This window comes from Pleuronectes platessa, chromosome 11 (assembly GCF_947347685.1).
Source record: "Pleuronectes platessa chromosome 11, fPlePla1.1, whole genome shotgun sequence".
Classification (NCBI taxonomy): Eukaryota; Metazoa; Chordata; class Actinopteri; order Pleuronectiformes; family Pleuronectidae; genus Pleuronectes; species Pleuronectes platessa.
Genome location: NC_070636.1, coordinates 24,569,828 through 24,587,700, shown reverse-complemented (window position 1 = coordinate 24,587,700; position 17,873 = coordinate 24,569,828). Strand labels below are relative to the sequence as shown.

The window sequence follows — 17,873 nt, the reverse complement described above, 5'->3', positions numbered from 1 at the left end:
ATTGCACTTGGATAAATGCATTATTGAGTAGGTTTACAGGTGTTCCAGGTTAAGTGCCTGTTGAGTATATAGTATTTGGGTATAATATACTGTACATATTTTTATATATTTGTTTGCATATATGTATACTAACTGTATGTTGTGTAGGTGTGTGTGTGTGTGTGTGCGCGTCTGTGTGTGTTTGTGTTGGATATCCCTTAGTCTGCTATCAGTCTCTGTTAATACCTTATTCTCATGTTAACCTGCAGCCTGCATCTGTAGCGTACTGATAAGCTCCCTTTGCATGTTGAAAGGCCCCTTTGCTATGATTGTTTAGAGGTGGCAGGGACCTTAAAGTGACTTGTCAAATTGTCAGCTACACCCTCCATTCCCTCCTCCTATACCCTCCTTCCCCCTCTAGTCCAGAGCCACATTTTATATGAGTTATGGTGTATTTTATGAGCAAACAGGGTAACAGGGAAAAATGTGTGTGTGTGTTTGTGTGTGTGTGCGTGTGAGAGAGGGAGAGAGAGAGAGATAGAGTAAGAGAACCATCCTGAACTTGGTGACAAGACTACATTTATAAAATCCTTGTCATGCGAGGAGACATTTTCAGAATTGAAGACTACGTTATGTATCATGTTCTACAAATAAAACCAAGATATGAGTGTCTGAGATGAGTGATTTATAGTAATCCCAAATGTATTGTCCAATCCATGAACAAGCTGAGCAACTCATGCCAACCTGAACTAGTGTCAGGATTTGATATTTCTCTTTACAAATGTCTAAATACAGCAATCTAAATTTATTTGACATTTAAGCCAGTGATAATAGTATTGTGTTTCCTCCCTTTTGAACTCAGCTGCAGATCTCATGTTTGCTGAGGTGACACATTTCTATAGCTTCTGTTCTACGTGCAGACAGGATCTGTACACAATCGACTGCCTGCATCTTGTCTTTTGTTGTCCTTTATGCGACCGTTGTACGATCATTTTGTGTTGAGCTGCCATTAGAGCTCTTTAGGGATCATAGTTATTACCGGTCTAATGTAGTTCATGCAGGCTTAAGGCATTGTGCATGTAGCCTATCCTCATATATAAGTAACACATTCATGTTCCCCGGAGTCATCATAATATAACAGATATTTTGTGATATAAATCATTGTTCTGCAGGAAATAAACCATCAAACATAAAATGCACAGATGCACGCTACCATTTTAAGATTGTTGCTGACACACCATCTTCTGCACATTCTGAAATTGTCATAACAGTCAGAAAATTGTATATTCTGCATGCCTCTGACGCTGTCTAGCTCTGTAGCCTCTGCTTCTTCGTAGGCCGGGGTTTTCTGTGTAAGGATAATTCACTCTGAGTAATCTAAAAATTCCCGCCATGGAGCATTACAGAGAGCAGAGTGACCGCAAGAGCAAAGTGAAATTTAATGCCATGGAATTGAAGGTGTTAGGGGAAGAGGCAAACAAACATGTTGTTTGAAATATTAATATGATTCAAAGAAAAATTATGGGAGAGTATCTGCGAGAGAGTAAATGCTATGGGTAAAACAAAAAGAACAACCTCCGAAATTAAGAGAAGCTGGCATGACATAAGAAGAAGAACTAGGAAAAAATATCTCATAATAAAACATCTGCAAATAAAACAGGTGGGGGGGGCCGGTGGAAGAGATGCCTCTGACCAATATGTTTGCACACGTTTTTTACATGCGCAAACCTTAAGTAGATCAAGTCCTAAGAGCCTATGAAGCCGTTTTCAGCAATGACCACTGGAGGATCTCCTGAGAAATGGGTCCAGGCTTCCTCCAGAGTTTGCCTTTCACAGATTCGCCGCTCAGACAGCTTCACAACAGCATCAAATCCTCCAAAGGATTTGGCTGAGGGTGGTGCAGCAGGCAGAGGCAGGATGTAATTTATTGATTGAGCTTCGAAGATCCCACGTCTTTTGAAGGGAACACAGGAACACATACAGCCCCTGTGGAGAAAGTCCGAAGGCTCTCCAGAGTTCAGTGCATGTCTGAGAGCAGCTTATGACAGTCGGGCGATATCACAGTGACATCACCGTAAGTGTTGCCTCAATAACCGCTCATCCAAACCACCCGAGTCGACAACTGCACCTCCCCCAGGTTGTCAGAAATTCCCCCGCCTATAATTTCAACTTGATTGGTAGAAATGTGAAGAACAGACAGATAGAGAGACATTTCTGGATTCTCATGCATTCCATTTTGAGCTCTTTCAAACACCCTACTGGCTATTTTTTAACTATAAAACACTAACAAGCCACAACAAAGAAACGTTGGCTTCACAGATTGATAGATGTCATCTTCCCTCAGCTTGTCACTGAAAGACAGTGACTCAGACAGACATCTGACATAACTCAGATGCTCTCAGAGTGTTTCAACATACAGACAGGCTGCTTTCAGACTCATCCACACAAACAAATAAAAAAATAATTCTTACATCGAACGCTATATACAAAAACTAATAGTAGATACTATTTACAATATATAAAAAGTTAACTGTGAGAGTGCCAACAGTATCGAGAAACACTGTGTGGAGATCAAGTTAGATGCCAGAGTAACAGTCTGGCTTTGACAGGAAGCTAACCGACTGGCTTGCGGAAATGGGAAGTACGTCACACTATATTGTGCAAGTAGAGAATAACACTTCTCGACAGCTCATTGATTTTTTTATATTCCACGGCTGGTAAAAACATTCCTTGGATCTTAATTAGGCTTTTTTTTTATAATTGCTAACCCAAATGGTTTGGACATGCTCGATTTGCAGCCATAGACATCATGTATTACCTTATAAATACAACAATTTGCAAATGTGACTCTGTGAGATTGGTTAATCAGACCTTCCTCCTTTGCTACCCAGTCTGAGGACTTTACTATTCACAGGGAACAATAAAGAACCAATTATCTGCAGGACTCTTTAATAGTGACACATGGCCATAAATTCCATCAATGTTCACAATGGTCCAGGTTAAGTAAAGTGCACATTTTAGTGCTGAGTCTCAAGAATTCCAACTTCTTCTTATGGGCGGATCTGAGAATTCAACTGATTAGGTAGAAGAGGAATTGTGTCTCATGGGTGTCACTAACATTGCTTCTAAATTACATATTTTAGTAGGCTCTCCCTTTGTAAAAATGAAAATTAACTAAGTAATGTCTGAATGTTTCAGAATGTTCCTCTTTAACAGGTAAGAGGCTGGATGCACATCTTAAACCTCTATACCAGGGCTGTCCAAACTTTTTATCCCGAGGGCCACATACAGAACAAAATTCGCACATACAGAAAAAAACGCTGCCACGCCCCAGGGGGCCTGCCAACTGTTCTGAGGCACAGCTGGCAGGTCAGGGCTGAGTTGGACGCCACCTAGTGTCTAAACTGAGAAGTACATACAATGGGCCATAGTCCATTACATTACAATTCATTTAGCTGATGCTTTTATCCAAAGCGATTTACAATCAGTGCATTCAAGGGTACCCGAGGGTACAAACCCAGAACTAGCAAAACTACAAAGTGCTATAAGTAAGTGTCATTTAAGTGCTACTAAAAGTTTTTTTTAAATGGATGGCGGGCCGCAGATGGCCCGAGGGCCGTAGTTTGGACACCCCTGCTCTATACCTTAACGCCCGCGCCAATGGCTGTATGAGCAGACGGCAGCCCTGACCTGCAGCGTGTCGCAGGCCTCTGTTGTTTGCACAGGCAGCGTGTGGTGGTATGATCACTACAATGAAAGTAAGACGTTCTGCCTCGCACATGCGGCGCTCATGCAGCCAGTGTCGCTCGGACATCGAGGTTGACATGTTGAAGCTGCATTACTCTCATGATGACATTTTATTGTCACGATGATGTTGCACCCTAAAATCCTTACAATGTATATAAGTAGATTTCACCAATCTCTGTAAAAATTCTCCTGAATATATGACACCTTCACATCTTACCATGAGGAGGGTTATCCTGAAGATTCATTTCAACCTGTGTTATTTCTTGAGGTACAGTTAAATTGACTGCTGTTTTATAGCTTTTTGATACCCCTCTGTCACACTTTGATCAAATGAGAAGGTTCAGAGTACCATCCATGGTATGGACAGAAGCCCTTTTACCTTTTATCTGCCATTTGTACATGATGCAGATGTCCTTGCTACTGGCTGTTGTGGAAACCGGTGTAAAAATATCTGTGGAATTTATTGGCAGAGAGTATGGATCCTTGGTGCTGCAGAATCCAGATCTTTATAGAGTAAAGATGAACACAACAAATACATAATAACTCACTATTATTACATCATAACAGTTAACAATATAGACAGAAATGTGGATTATATTATTATTAATATTCTCTACTAAGCCGGTTGTTAGCTTTCCCTTCTGTGCTGGGGGTGAGTCTGAAGAGACTGTCATTCTTATTTAGGCTTTTGTTTTGGAAGAGAAAGCGATGGAGCTGCTGAAGGGGCTCAGGTTACTTATGTTCAGTCAGAGCCAGCAGACATAATGGTCATTTCTTATAGGGAGGTGGGGGAATGAGATAGATGGATCTGGAAGGAGAGAGCAGAATGGATGTAACAGAAAGAGAAGGAAAGGCAATAAAGTGAGGAGAGATGAGGAAAAAGACAATCTTCCATCTAGTCCCCAAGCACCTTAAGGGATAAGTTGATTTACTGTCAAATCTGCGGTGGAATATCGATAATCTCGGCCAATCCCCTCAATCTACCTACTCAGCCATCACTGGCCTCTTTTAGAGAGAACCCCGGGCGAGGAGCAGGCGCAAAGACATTCATATAAAAGAGAGGGAAATGGAAGTGATGGTGTGTTTGTTTTGTGCATGTATGTGCCCCAAAATATAGCCAGACAGAGGGTGTTTCTCTGCCTAGAGAATTAGAGGGGAAAACGGCCCTCAATTTGCTACTTAAGGAGATTTCCATTTACACACACAACCCCTTACGTGACAGCATCCTCCCGTTGTTATTGACATCATTTAGTGCTACTGTGATAGAAGATTGGTCACTTAGTGTTTTTCATTAACTTCCATCATTGAAAAGACACCTCCTCATACAGGAAGCTGCATGGGTTAAAAATGAGCTTCATGACGAGCAACGTAGACCGTGTATCTGGGTATGAATGCAGCCCAGGAAGGTCTGTAGCTTGTCTGTAGGGTTTATTCAGTGTGAACTGTGTGAGCATGAAGGTGGAGTCTGGTACTCTGCACTACAAATCACTGAGTTTTTTTACTTTCATTTTTTTGTTATGTGTTGTACTCCTAAAAGACTGCAAAGACATCCGGGCATTACTAGAAGCAGGCTTATGTTAAATTTTTGCTTAACAATAATATCCCAAAATATTTTCTAATTTTCTAATTTCTAACAATAGTTTCAGTTGGTCATACAAAATTAAGTTTGAGGACATTATCCTGCACAGCACTGAACTTCATGGTGTCAGCCGCAGATTTCTGGAAATGGTCGTCACATGTCATCAAAAGCTGTAATCAATGTGGTCCTTTTGTTGTTCATCAACACATCTGTCTGTTTCTCAGTGCTACAGGCTGAAGGATGGTCTGAGTTCCCCTTTGTTTTCTTTGTTTAATTCCAAATTCCAAATTAAAGGGGCTTTATCAACAGCTGCAGACTAAAATGCCCCAGGATGCATTTGGATAGATCAGTAACAGCAAAGAACAGCCACTTTACGATAGGGAATTGAACTTGTCCACAACTGCACTAGCCATAATATTTGATTATGAAAATGCTTCAGCAGTGCAACTCTGTCATGTCAAAGATCTGTACCTCACAAACAATAACTACTTCCATTATATAAAAATCATAATTATGATGAATAAAAATCTTAATTTTACTTGTATAATATGTGCTGCTTTAATTAATCCTAATAATGTTCTGTAATATTTTACAATTCTCCCTCAGAGGCATAATACCATTTGAATATAGCAGATTACAAAAGATACGTATGTAAAGGGCAGACAGCTGTTTACTATCATTTTCAGGACTTTAGTGAGTGCTATTCTGATTTTTATTGCCGTACTTTATCTTCATCTTCAGAAACAGTTGGTGGAGGCTGGGCAGCCACTGCTTTAGTCCTGCATCAATGGCCACCCTTTTCACATGCCCCCCCCGCTTCTCTCCCAATGTGAATGCAGCTCGGCCCCTCATGTACCAGACAAGATGTTTTGTTAAATCAAATTTTTATGTAGACAGGTATGTAGAAATGTGCATGAGTAAATATCATGTAGTTGGCTAGTTTACCTTGTAGTACATGTACTCTGATAATATACTTTACTGGTTCTTTTGCTATACCACTGGTTATCCACAAGCAAATCATAAACATTTATTATGTTTTTCAGATCAGCATAGTCATTTTACCCACGTTATGGTTGACAGATCTTTTGCCAGAGCCTGAAGTCAGGTTCTTGAATTAGCTGAGGGAAGCCACGCATCAGCTGAGTCAGTGTGTGTGGGGGAATGATTGTGAGAGAGAGAGAGAGAGAGAGAGAGAGAGAGAGAGAGAGAGAGAGAGAGAGAGAGAGAGAGAGAGAGAGAGATTGTGTCTGCTTCTTTTGTCAAGTCATTAGTCAGTGTGAGGCAGAGCAGACCATTTCATGTGACAAAGAATCACTTCCCAGTCTCCTCTTATGTTTCACTTGAAGCAGACAGTGGTTCATCTTTTTGATGAGGACCATTGGTGTACAGTCGGTGTCCCCTTGTGCAAACATGAAGCTTCAATATCCCAGGCATGGGAGAAGATGAGGAGGGTTTTTAATTTTTCTGCAGCAAGCTACCAAGGTGTGATCAAAATGATTTGGATTCACTTTTGGGGGGATATCATACTTTCTATCTTTAAATACGGTCTAGTGTGGCGACATTCATCATTTTGCATTTCAGGATCCAGGATCTTCAATTGAATAAAGCTCAGGATTTTAGGGTGTAATCTTGACCCCAGTTTCCGATATAGAGCAGTTCAACTCATTTGTTGTTGGAATCCAATAACTGATCACCTTTGTGTTACATTCAGGTTTAACAAGAAAACTTGCAGCTTACTTTATTAACAATGTTAACTTTTGGAATTTTACCATTAAGTATTTGGTTGAGTAATCCAAGTTTCAATATCCATGTTTGAACACACCTAAGCAGATGTTTGATTGTAATGCTATCATTTCTCTATCACAGGTGATATATAAGAACAATGACATCCGACTCGAGTTGTCCCGCCTGGCTCGAATCGTGGACCCTAAGATGAAAATCCAGGGTGAGGTGTCCTACAAGTGTGAGAATGTGGCCACATTGGACCCCATTTCTTTTGAGACTCCCGAGGCCTACATCAGCCTGCCCAAGTGGAACACCAAGCGGATGGGATCCATATCTTTCGACTTCCGCACGACTGAGCCCAATGGCCTAATCCTTTTCACCCATGGCAAACCCCAGGAGCGCAAAGATGCCGCCCGCAGCCAGAAGAACACCAAGGTCAGTCCATAGTCATCAAGATTTCATTGATGTTTGATTTCCCTTCTGCTCAAAGAAATGCCCTCCTAACCATTTGTGCTAATATTTAGTCAGAAGGACTTATGAATCCTCTTGACGACTGTGCTTCAGACAAACTGCAAAGCCAGTTGCATTTTACCTAAAAACTATAGATAACATGGAGGACCAAGAATCACAGAGATCATATATAACATTTTGGCCAATTGAAGTGAAGAAATGTTTACTCATTACACTTCATAACAGGTTGCATACATCTATGACTTATAAGCATTTAAACCAAGAATGTTTCCAATGGACCTCCCTCAATTTATATTTGAATACTTTTAATAAATATTCACATAAATATATTGTATTTATGTGCTGCATCGAGATAAACAATTTGTGTTTGGGGCTTAGCCAAATGTAATGATATTAATGTGACTGAAAGGTTAACTCTGATCATGACTTCTTTCGCATCTGTCAAGGTGGATTTCTTTGCTGTAGAGCTGCTGGATGGCAGCCTCTACCTGCTGTTAGACATGGGCTCTGGGACTATCAAAGTGAAGGCCACCCAGACAAAGGTCAATGATGGTGCCTGGTATCACGTGGACATCCAGAGAGATGGACGCTCAGGTCAGTTGTGATGGCGAAGTTTGTGAATTTTCCATATAATTAAGGAACAGATTTGTTTTGGAGAATAACTTTTTTTTAAATGAAATCAAACTGTTTGTCCAATTCGCATGAATGGAAAAGTGTTTTCAATTAAGTTGGGCTATATTATTGAACTAGAAAAAACACAAAGTCGTAAGACATGCAGATTGGGGTTAGGTTGATTAGAGACACTGCAGGAATGTGAGTGATTGGTTCCTAGTCTTATACAAATTGCACCAAATGTTTTTTTGTGATTTGATCTTGATACATAACTGTTACATTTTCCCCTTTATGTTTTTAGAATGATTTCTTCCTGAAATCACAGTTCTATCTTTTACCATGGTTGACATCAGTGTCTCCTGCACTTATGTCACTAATCTAATCTCCCTCCATACCTACCACAGGTACAATTTCTGTAAACAGCAGAAGGACCCCATTCACAGCCAGCGGTGAGAGTGAGATTCTAGACCTGGAGGGCGATATGTATTTAGGGGGGCTTCCCAACGATCGCACCAACCTCATACTGCCCACTGAGCTCTGGACAGCGATGCTCAACTATGGCTATGTTGGCTGTATACGCGACCTTTTCATTGACGGTCGAAGTAAGGACATCCGTCAAATTGCTGAGGCACAAAATGGTGCTGGCATCAAACCGTCATGCAACAAGCAGCCAGGCAAGCAGTGTGAGAGCTACCCATGCAAGAACCGAGGCGTCTGCAAGGAAGGCTGGAACCGATTCATTTGTGACTGCACTGGGACTGGCTTCTGGTCACGCACCTGTGAGAGAGGTAAATGTTTGCATGTCAAGTTCTCTTACACCATTTTAAGAACACACTTCTGAGACGATGCAAGGGTGCCTTATGCTGCAGATTTTACCTGTCATTGTTACTTTTATCAAAGAAGTTTTGATCTAAGGCTTTATCGAATGCTGGAATAGAAGACGGATGAAAACTGGGACCCACTGAAAGAATAGGTTTCTTGAAAGAAGATGGGTTAATAGGCTGAACCTTATACTCATGTCATTGTGAGTGCAACACAAAAGGTAGAAACATATAAACAGCTGGCATGCTGTAGATTATGTGATGCTAAGAGAGGGTTTTTTAGAACGTAGTATTGCTCTCTTCCAGATTGACAAAGGCATAGGCCTCCTCCCTCAACCGTATTTGGTTGCCTTCAATTTTTTCATTTCAATTCGATTTTATTTGTATAGTGACAAATCATAATGTACCTTAAGGCACATTAAATCGAAGGTCAAGAACTTAAAAACTAAAACAGTTCCCACAATGAGTAACACTTTGGCGTCTGTGGAGAGAAAACACTGGACTCAATGTGCTCATCATCTGCCTCGACCGGTTGGAGGGAGCAGAGAAAAATGAGGAAGAGAGGAGAGATGGATGGAAAAGATGGGAGGGAAGACAGAGATAGAGGGGGCAGGAGGAGGAGATGGAAAGAGAGAGGAGAGAGATACAAGGAACAGTTGTCTACCATGCCCTTTGCAACAGATCTGTTCGTTAACACATACAAATGGAGAAGGAGCCCCTGAAAATGAACACAGCTTCTATCTTAACAGCTAAATGTAGCTGTATGTGTCTGTTGTTATATCTGGTTTGAGTTGTGGGTTTTGACCTTTTAGTTGGATTCACATGGGACAATTTCCTGTGAGATTACAAGTAGGTGTGGTATTCCACTTAAATGGGCAAGTTGATTGCTGAGCACAATGTGGATGACATCACTGATGGAAATATAGCTGGGTAAGCAGCATGAAGAGTCAGGCTGTAAACAAACAAAGTTGGCTTTGTTTATTTGGAGGAGAAAATATAGGTCAATAAGAAAAAAGACTCTGCTCAACAATTACTCTTGTGGCCACCAGCCAGGACTAGAACTTGGCTCGAGCATACCTGCAGATTAGTTTTTTGTGACAAATGCTCAATAAGACTAAACTAAACAACCAAGGGAGCATGTCAAATAATATTGTGAGGTAGTTCTTGAGTGACTGGTCCTGACTGTTTCATATAGTGGGCCAGACCAGCACGTTCATTATAAAAACAGGTTACAAATATTCATAGAAAATAAGTGATACACTAAAGAGTTTTGACATATAAACAGAACATTTTAGATTTAGTGACATTATATTATCACACCTCTTTCTTCATATAACTGAAGGCTGGGTGTTTACTGCTCATCTCACAGTGATTGACCTTGAAAACAACTTCTAATTCATGCTTATATGCATGATTTGTTTTAACACATAAATCTCATGTGCAGTAAATATCTGTTAATGTCTCACATTGATTATTATGGAAATATATTTGTCCAAAGCTAGAATGCTTCAACAAAAAAAAGAGCTTCACAAATCTTTTTACTCGTTGACCTTATAGCAAATTATAGACCTACAAAAAAAACACACATCTCATGTAAATGTATCTTATGTTGCAAATTAACCAAATCCACATGACCAACGTCACCAATAATGAAAAAAGATCTATCGGGGTGTGTTTTGTTAATCACAGATTCGGAGAGACCCGGACAGAGAACATTTCCTCCAGCTAAGGTCTCGGACATCTAACTAGCATTCTAATTCAATGTAATATATATTTGAATATAAGGTATATCAATGTGTGTAGTCAGCAACTGACAGCCAAATAAAAAAAAGTTAACTGCAATAATATTTTAAGAATATTTATTGTTTATAATTATTGATCATAATTAAGCACTCTATTAAAAAAATGCTCCTATCCATTGTCAAGTAAACAACAAGTTAACATTAAAAAGTCAACAACAACAGCATGTAAAAAACATGTAACATGATACTTCACTTTCCAAAGATGTAACCGTGACTCTTCACATACTTCCATGCATTTTGTGATGTGCGGTAGACATGGTTGTTAAGCAGTACATCAACTAGAGGGCAGCACAGTAGCGACAGCGTCTGACAACAGCGATGTGACGTGTACGTTTTTAGAAAAGGTATAAGTGGTTGTTTGTCCTCGTGCCAAAGGTAAGTTGTTTCGCAGCAACACGCAAAGTCTCTTGTTTCAACTGCTAGCTGCACTTCACCCCATGATATCCCATGGTACTGCTCTTTTTCATTTTTTCTCTTCCGTAGCTTTTAGAAAACATGCACAAATACAGACAAAATGAGCGTAGACTGAAGTACTTGTCCGTTTGCGGAAAATAAATTGTTGTGTCATGTAGTTTTCTCATTGAGACCATTGAAAGTGCAAGTGTTGGTATTTCTCAATTCAAAAATTGAGCCCAGTCTTGAGCGTTGAGACTTTAAGAGTAGTCAAGTGGAAAGAGATGAGGCAGCCACTGAGCGCCAATCAAACAGAAACGCATCTGTCTTCGTATGTAAGGTGCGTTCAATGTGATCCATGAATTTACTCATTCTGATGACAACTGAAGACAAGTTTAATCTAGAACCCAGAGTTACTGCAAGTCCATGGCTTTAATCTCTGAAAACCTCCTAAGGTGAACCTTACTTCAATGGACCCTGGGCCTCTGACTTCTTATTTAGTTTGGAAGGCAGTGTGCATGGCTTTTTAACTTAACCAAGATCATATGACTCATAACACTTAGGACCCAGTGTCTTTTAAACTGAATGTTTGGAGTGAAGAGCCAATACTGGTGTGGGAGAACCAACCAGTAGAGTTCCCAGTAGTCAGCTTATTTGTCTCGACAGTAAGGCTGCCAAGTTACAGTAAGTTAAATGAACATGGCCAAGTTGTTAAAGGTTTAAAAAGTACTCAGTATGGTACTGCAGTTGGCAATGCACTGTGTATGAACATGAACACTCAAACAGCAACAAACAGTTTATAAGACAGCTGAACAAAGCACTGCCTTGTCCCTGAAGATGACAATGATGATACAGAAGTGCTAAAGTTGCTGCCAGCCACAAACACTCCAACCTGCAGACCGCCTGAATTCCCCCATCCAACCCCTGGATCCTGGACAACATGCTGGTGCAACTCTATAACACAAGTCTAAATCAGTTTGTTTACACAGTTGCAGTTTGTTATAATGATTCATTTATTTGCTCTAACTTAAAAGTGGCCGGAGTATTTGCTCAAAACTGCATGAAGCATTTTCTCTATTGAATTTATTGTTCCATAAAGCACACCACCCTATGTATTTTACAAAAGTCAAATAAAAATACGTTTTAGTCACATTACAGTGAGTTTGTTATGCACGATTTAGAATTCACAGCAGCATTGTTTTACTTAGTTCCATATACACAAAATCGAATGCAGAACAATACGGCAGCTCCGTGGTTAATTTTACCTTTTAAAAAAGATGATGATGTTCAGCTATGCATTAGTGGTGAACTGAACTTAATTATACTTAGAGGTTTTTGCATTGATGCTGACCCCATTAACTCACACAAGGGGGCAAAAAAATCCAAAAGACATTTCAATATAATGTACTAGTCTGTGACAGGACCACAACTAACTAAGATTTCAATAATAAAATCTCTGGCAGTTCTGTTGCATTGGAACAATTCCATATGTCTACCATACTGATGTGTGTCAAAGGGCAAAAGCTGTGCTTTTAATGATTAACAGTGTTTTTTTAAGTACTTAGTAATAATAGTTTATCCATGTTGTTTTTAATACAAGGTCCAGACAAGCAGACAATTTACATGACAATAAAACAATTTAAAGAATGCATCTGACTGTTACATCTCAAAACTGATGTTTCATGATATATTTAATAATCAATATTGGTTATTGTCTTGACAGCATCAGTATGCGGACTGTATTGTTTTTGCCCAAAGGACGCCACAGTGGTTTTGAAAGCTCACCAGTATCCTTATACGTCCCTTTTCTGCCACAGCATCCAGACTTTAATAAAGACTGGTCAGAGTTGAAAACTAATTAACACATCCCCAGCCCACACAAATTGGTCCTACTGCTTTTTAGCATATCAAATAACTGCTTTCCGATCATATCTCTCTACCTATAGCAGGTTTTTCTCTCGCTTCATCCAGTGGGCTGCTGGATAATTATTTCCCCTGAATCTCATTTAATTCTTGAAAAGAAAAGTTATGGGGCATCAGTGGATCAATCTGATATTTCACCTTAAATCATTTTGCAAGGGACATTTTATTGAAATATTGCAATATGATTACCAGTAGCCGAAGATTTCATTATGTCTTTTTTATTAACACTATCACCTCTAATAGATATTCATGTAAGAACATCGCTCTATTGTGATATATTTAGGTCATTCCTTTAACAGTATCCAAATGAAAACATTATATCATCCACGAGACTTATTATATATAAAATACATCACAGCTCTTACTCTTGGGCAGAGGCTCATTTTGGTCTAATTAACATTAGTTTTTACAGAAGATTAGGCATTTCTTATAAATGCTACACATCTTTGGCCCAAACAACAGAGTTGTTGAGAAATCTTTACAGGTAGGAATCCTAACGATACCATAGATCGAGGTCAAGGACGTGTCGTGACAACAAATAACAATTTTCAGTTGAGTCCTTTAATTTCCTGTGTGGTATAAGTCTCCCTTATCTTTAGTTTGATATTTAAATTGCACTTTCAAGTGGACTGACTGCCGCTGTTGAACTACAGACTTTGACATTTATTCATATGGCAGAAGCTTTTACGCAAAATGATGTGCAAATGTGGTTCAATCACAGGCACAGTAGATCAAAGGGTCTTGAGAAAAACAAGGCTGAAACAAGGCTTGGTGGATAATGTAGTGTAACATTTAAGTATGTTGCATGTTTTATCAAGCGACAGATTGATAGAGACAGTGAGGTAGACTCTGAAAACATTGGACTCCGGTTGACCTTGGAAAACTGGTTCCACCATCAATTCATTAATTTCGAAATATATACAAAACAACATCAAGATGCAACGTCCTCTGGCCTTAAACCTCGACATGAGTAAGGAAAAACCACCAAGAACAACGTAGGAACCTCAGAGAGAGCCACATGTGAGGGATCCCTCTCCAAGGACGGACAGAAGTGCAATAGACGCTGCATGTAACAGAACCATGACAATACCAGTAAGAGAAGAGTTTGCAGGTGCTTGTAAATGAGGATGTATACACCTGAGCGAGGGGATTCAGCTGGGTGGCTTTGAATGTGACGCTAAAAGATTATGCTATTCTGATCTGATCATGTATTTCAGTCTGTAGAAGGTTCCAAAGAATGGTTCTGTCAGTGTGATTTATGATCACCAACATATGAAGAACTACATATGTTAAATATAGGCTGGGTGAAAAACGATGGTTACTACACATAAATCACATGATCATTATATTCATCTATCACGGTGAATATCAGAGCGAATTCATGTCATCTTTGGTTTATTTTTTTGACAGAAAATCATGCCCCCAGAACCGCAAAGGACTTTTAATCTGAAACATCTGTGCAGGAAGTGTTGAGTATGATCGACAGAAGCTTCACACCGAGTACGAAAACAGCAAAATAGAGCTAATTACGGAAATTAAATTAACCCAGCATCAGAGTGATAAATGCAACATATCTCTGTCACTGTACTGATGCAATCAGTGCTGTGAATTGTACACAATGCTGAGGTCTTTTGTAAGACAAAAGGTAATCATGGAGGAAGTGTTGAGTTTGGATTTAAAACAACTCAAAACTAGAGCAGATGGAATTACCCACTCATTCACAAACCCTACTTAACTATACAGGGTCTCCTATGTAGAGGATTATATAGCAAACTCATCAGCAAAATAAAAAATAAATTCCAGACACTTCTCGGCTCATTTTCACTGCGTCGGTAATTATGTCATTTTTGCAGGATCATGACAAGCAACAATAACAACGGCCAGTGTAAAATCTGACTGTTCACTTTGAATGTTTATTTTATATCTAGAAGAAATGCATTTAGTTGTACAGTATTTTAACAAAGCATTGTGGGAAACAATATGCACTATATAGGATATCAAAATCCCTGCAGCTATTTTCTATGTTTCCTTAAAGGATGAGGCAAACTTGAGGGTTATCGGGCAGATTATAGACCCGATTAGACCCGATTTGACTATGGGTTGGGAACTGATTATAAACCAGTTGGAGATGATTATTTGCGCTAATAATCCGAAAGTGTGAGGGGTTTACAAAGTAATCTTAATGCTACTGATTCTGTCAGAGCCTTCATGATCTCAAACTGTAAATATCAAACATGTTTGGTATTTACAGCAACGTGCTCCAACGAAATACTGAGCATACGCACAATTGCCACTAAGAGCGAGCTGACCGGGAAGTGTTACCTAGGTTGCGTACTTGTACAGCTACGACAAGATACCACAATATATTTCCAGCTCACCTCTAGCTCCCGTTACATAATCTTATTCCACCCTTTCATTCTCTTTTTTGTTTTTCACTGCAAAACAGAACACATGCAAGTGCAGCAGGCAACATCGATCCTCCATGTTTGTTTTTCTTCTGAAGTCTCGTTTTATCATGCAAATTTTTGTGAGATCGCTGGAATCCCTTCAGTGAAATTGTTTCCTCCCAACAATAATGAGACTCATTTGGTTTTTGGTTCTTAAGGACCAAGCAGCACAGGTTTTATGAAAACAGTTTCCTCATATATCTAACCCTCTGTACAACCCACATGCATTAAATGGTCATTGGGTTTAGCTGGGCAAGGTCAGTCAGTTAAAAGTGTAACAATCCGTTGGTCACACTCTATAGGGACATTGCACATGCACGTCATTACAGACACACACACAAACACACACACACACGCAAAATAACAACCAAGAAATATGACATGTCAGAGTTAATCTGACAGCTCGGCTCAGAGCTGTAATGAGAATTAAATTGTATATATTACACCGGGCCATCATCTGACACCTTGTCAAACAGACATCACTCCCAGATGCCTGTGTGTCCAAACATGGCCATTAATTTCATGTGCAGTTGAGGATGAACCCGGGCACATGTACATGTGAACAAACAGGTGAACAGAGAGCAGAGTGATATTTATCATCACCTCATTGTTCATATGAAGGTTTGGAGGTAAATTTATAACCAGCTAAGACCAAAAGATACGTATTCCTTTTTATTTTGCATGAGCAAAAAAACACAGCATTAGGACAAAATTATATACAAGCCAAAACACTACAGTACCGTAGTATCACACGGTCATCATTCTTCAGTACTTATACAAACTGTATATCCACAATGTAAGTGATACCCTGATAGTACAGTTAAGTAAAAGGCCTACAAATAATAACCATTCAATTATTTACCTTTATACGTATGAAAGCTATCTTAAGTTAAATATCCTTTACAGTTTGTGTTTAGCAAAATATCTTAAAGAAATATCGGGCAATGCAACAATTAGCAGCGGCACACCTTGTTAAAGCCCTATGAGACAAATTGTGATTTGTGAATATGGGCTATACAAATAAAATTTGATTGATTGACAATGTTTCCAAAGGTATATACTGTCAGTGCATATTAAGTATATTGAAGCAGTTGGACAGTATAAAGGAAACCTCAGCAGAGGGACCATTGAATGTCCGCCTCAGTTGAGTGGCCCTTACATGTGGGTGTGTTCAGTACACCAGCAGGTTTGGACTTTGACAGACTGTCCACCTTATGAAGCAAACTCTGCAGACGACAGGGACTTTACAGAGAACAGAACTACTACAAAGTGATATCTGTCACTTTGACTCATACTCTCTTACAGTAACTAAGCCCTGGTTGGAAAGAGGTTTATTTGTCATTTAGACACATGAAGACCACTGTTCATTTTCCATACATTTTAAATCATAACCATACACGTTTGCTAATGTTAACTAACAATTTGGAAGCCTGTGACAATGTTGTCAAGCTGTAATAGGAAAGTCAATACAGAAATGTATTGTTTCATTGATGACAACCAGTTTGGAAGAGCTGGTCCAGATGTTTCCTGCTGTGGACCTGTCTGCAGGCCTGAGAATCCTCACTACAGTCCGCAGTCAGTGTTTAAATATCCATATGCAGATATGCATTTTAGATCTGTGCATTCCTGTGTGTGTGTTGGATTATTCTGGGCCTGTCTGTCCAGAAAATGAGTTACAACTGTACAGCCGACCCTACTGAGCCTTTCAGGTTTCTGAGCTCATCAACGTTCCAATTTTCACTCAACCCCTAGTGTGGTGCCAAAGTTGTGACAGTAAGAAAACATATAGCATAGACAGTACACATCTGTCACTATATGTTTGAAAAAACGAACAGAAAGGAATAGAAACATCTGGTTTTTGTTGCGTATCTTTCCCTATCTACATGTTAGATTACTCATTAAGGTAATCAAATTATTAACAGGCAAATGTAATGTTATAGCTTTAATGAATGCACTATACATGACATTTTTAATTGTCAGTTTATAGCACCCTTAAATTTGCTCATAACAAAACTATTTAAGCTGTTATTCTAAATGCACGCTCCAGACGTTTGAAGTTAAACTATATCACTCCTGGGTATAGTTTAATCTTCACCCTATTCTGCACATTTATGTCCTTGAAGTCCATCTACTGGCACTTTTAGTTTTTCACTCTCCATTTTTCCCTGTCTTTCTCAGATATCTTGTTTCTCAAAACCTCCATTTTCAATATGTCAGTTATTAGGCTCATCACTAGTCAAGTGATAGCTTGTTTTTATTTTTTCCTACTCTTGGTTCCATCCATCAGTTCTACTTCCTCACCTCCTGTATTCTTCCCCCTGCCTTGCTTGCTGCAGAATTTCCAGGCAGACAGACAGACTGTGTCTCCACCCTC

At 39.5% G+C, this 17,873-nt stretch overlaps 1 protein-coding gene across 1 annotated transcript in view; it reads left to right on the top strand.

Moving 5' to 3' along the window:
- Nucleotides 1-17,873, top strand: part of nrxn3a (neurexin 3a) — a 174,826-nt gene that overhangs the window by 92,441 nt on the left and 64,512 nt on the right. Inside the window, exons 7-9 of the mRNA XM_053435201.1 lie at nucleotides 7,172-7,465; nucleotides 7,948-8,095; nucleotides 8,518-8,901. Of these exons, the coding sequence (XP_053291176.1) occupies nucleotides 7,172-7,465; nucleotides 7,948-8,095; nucleotides 8,518-8,901 (826 nt within the window). The remainder of the gene's footprint in view (nucleotides 1-7,171; nucleotides 7,466-7,947; nucleotides 8,096-8,517; nucleotides 8,902-17,873) is intronic.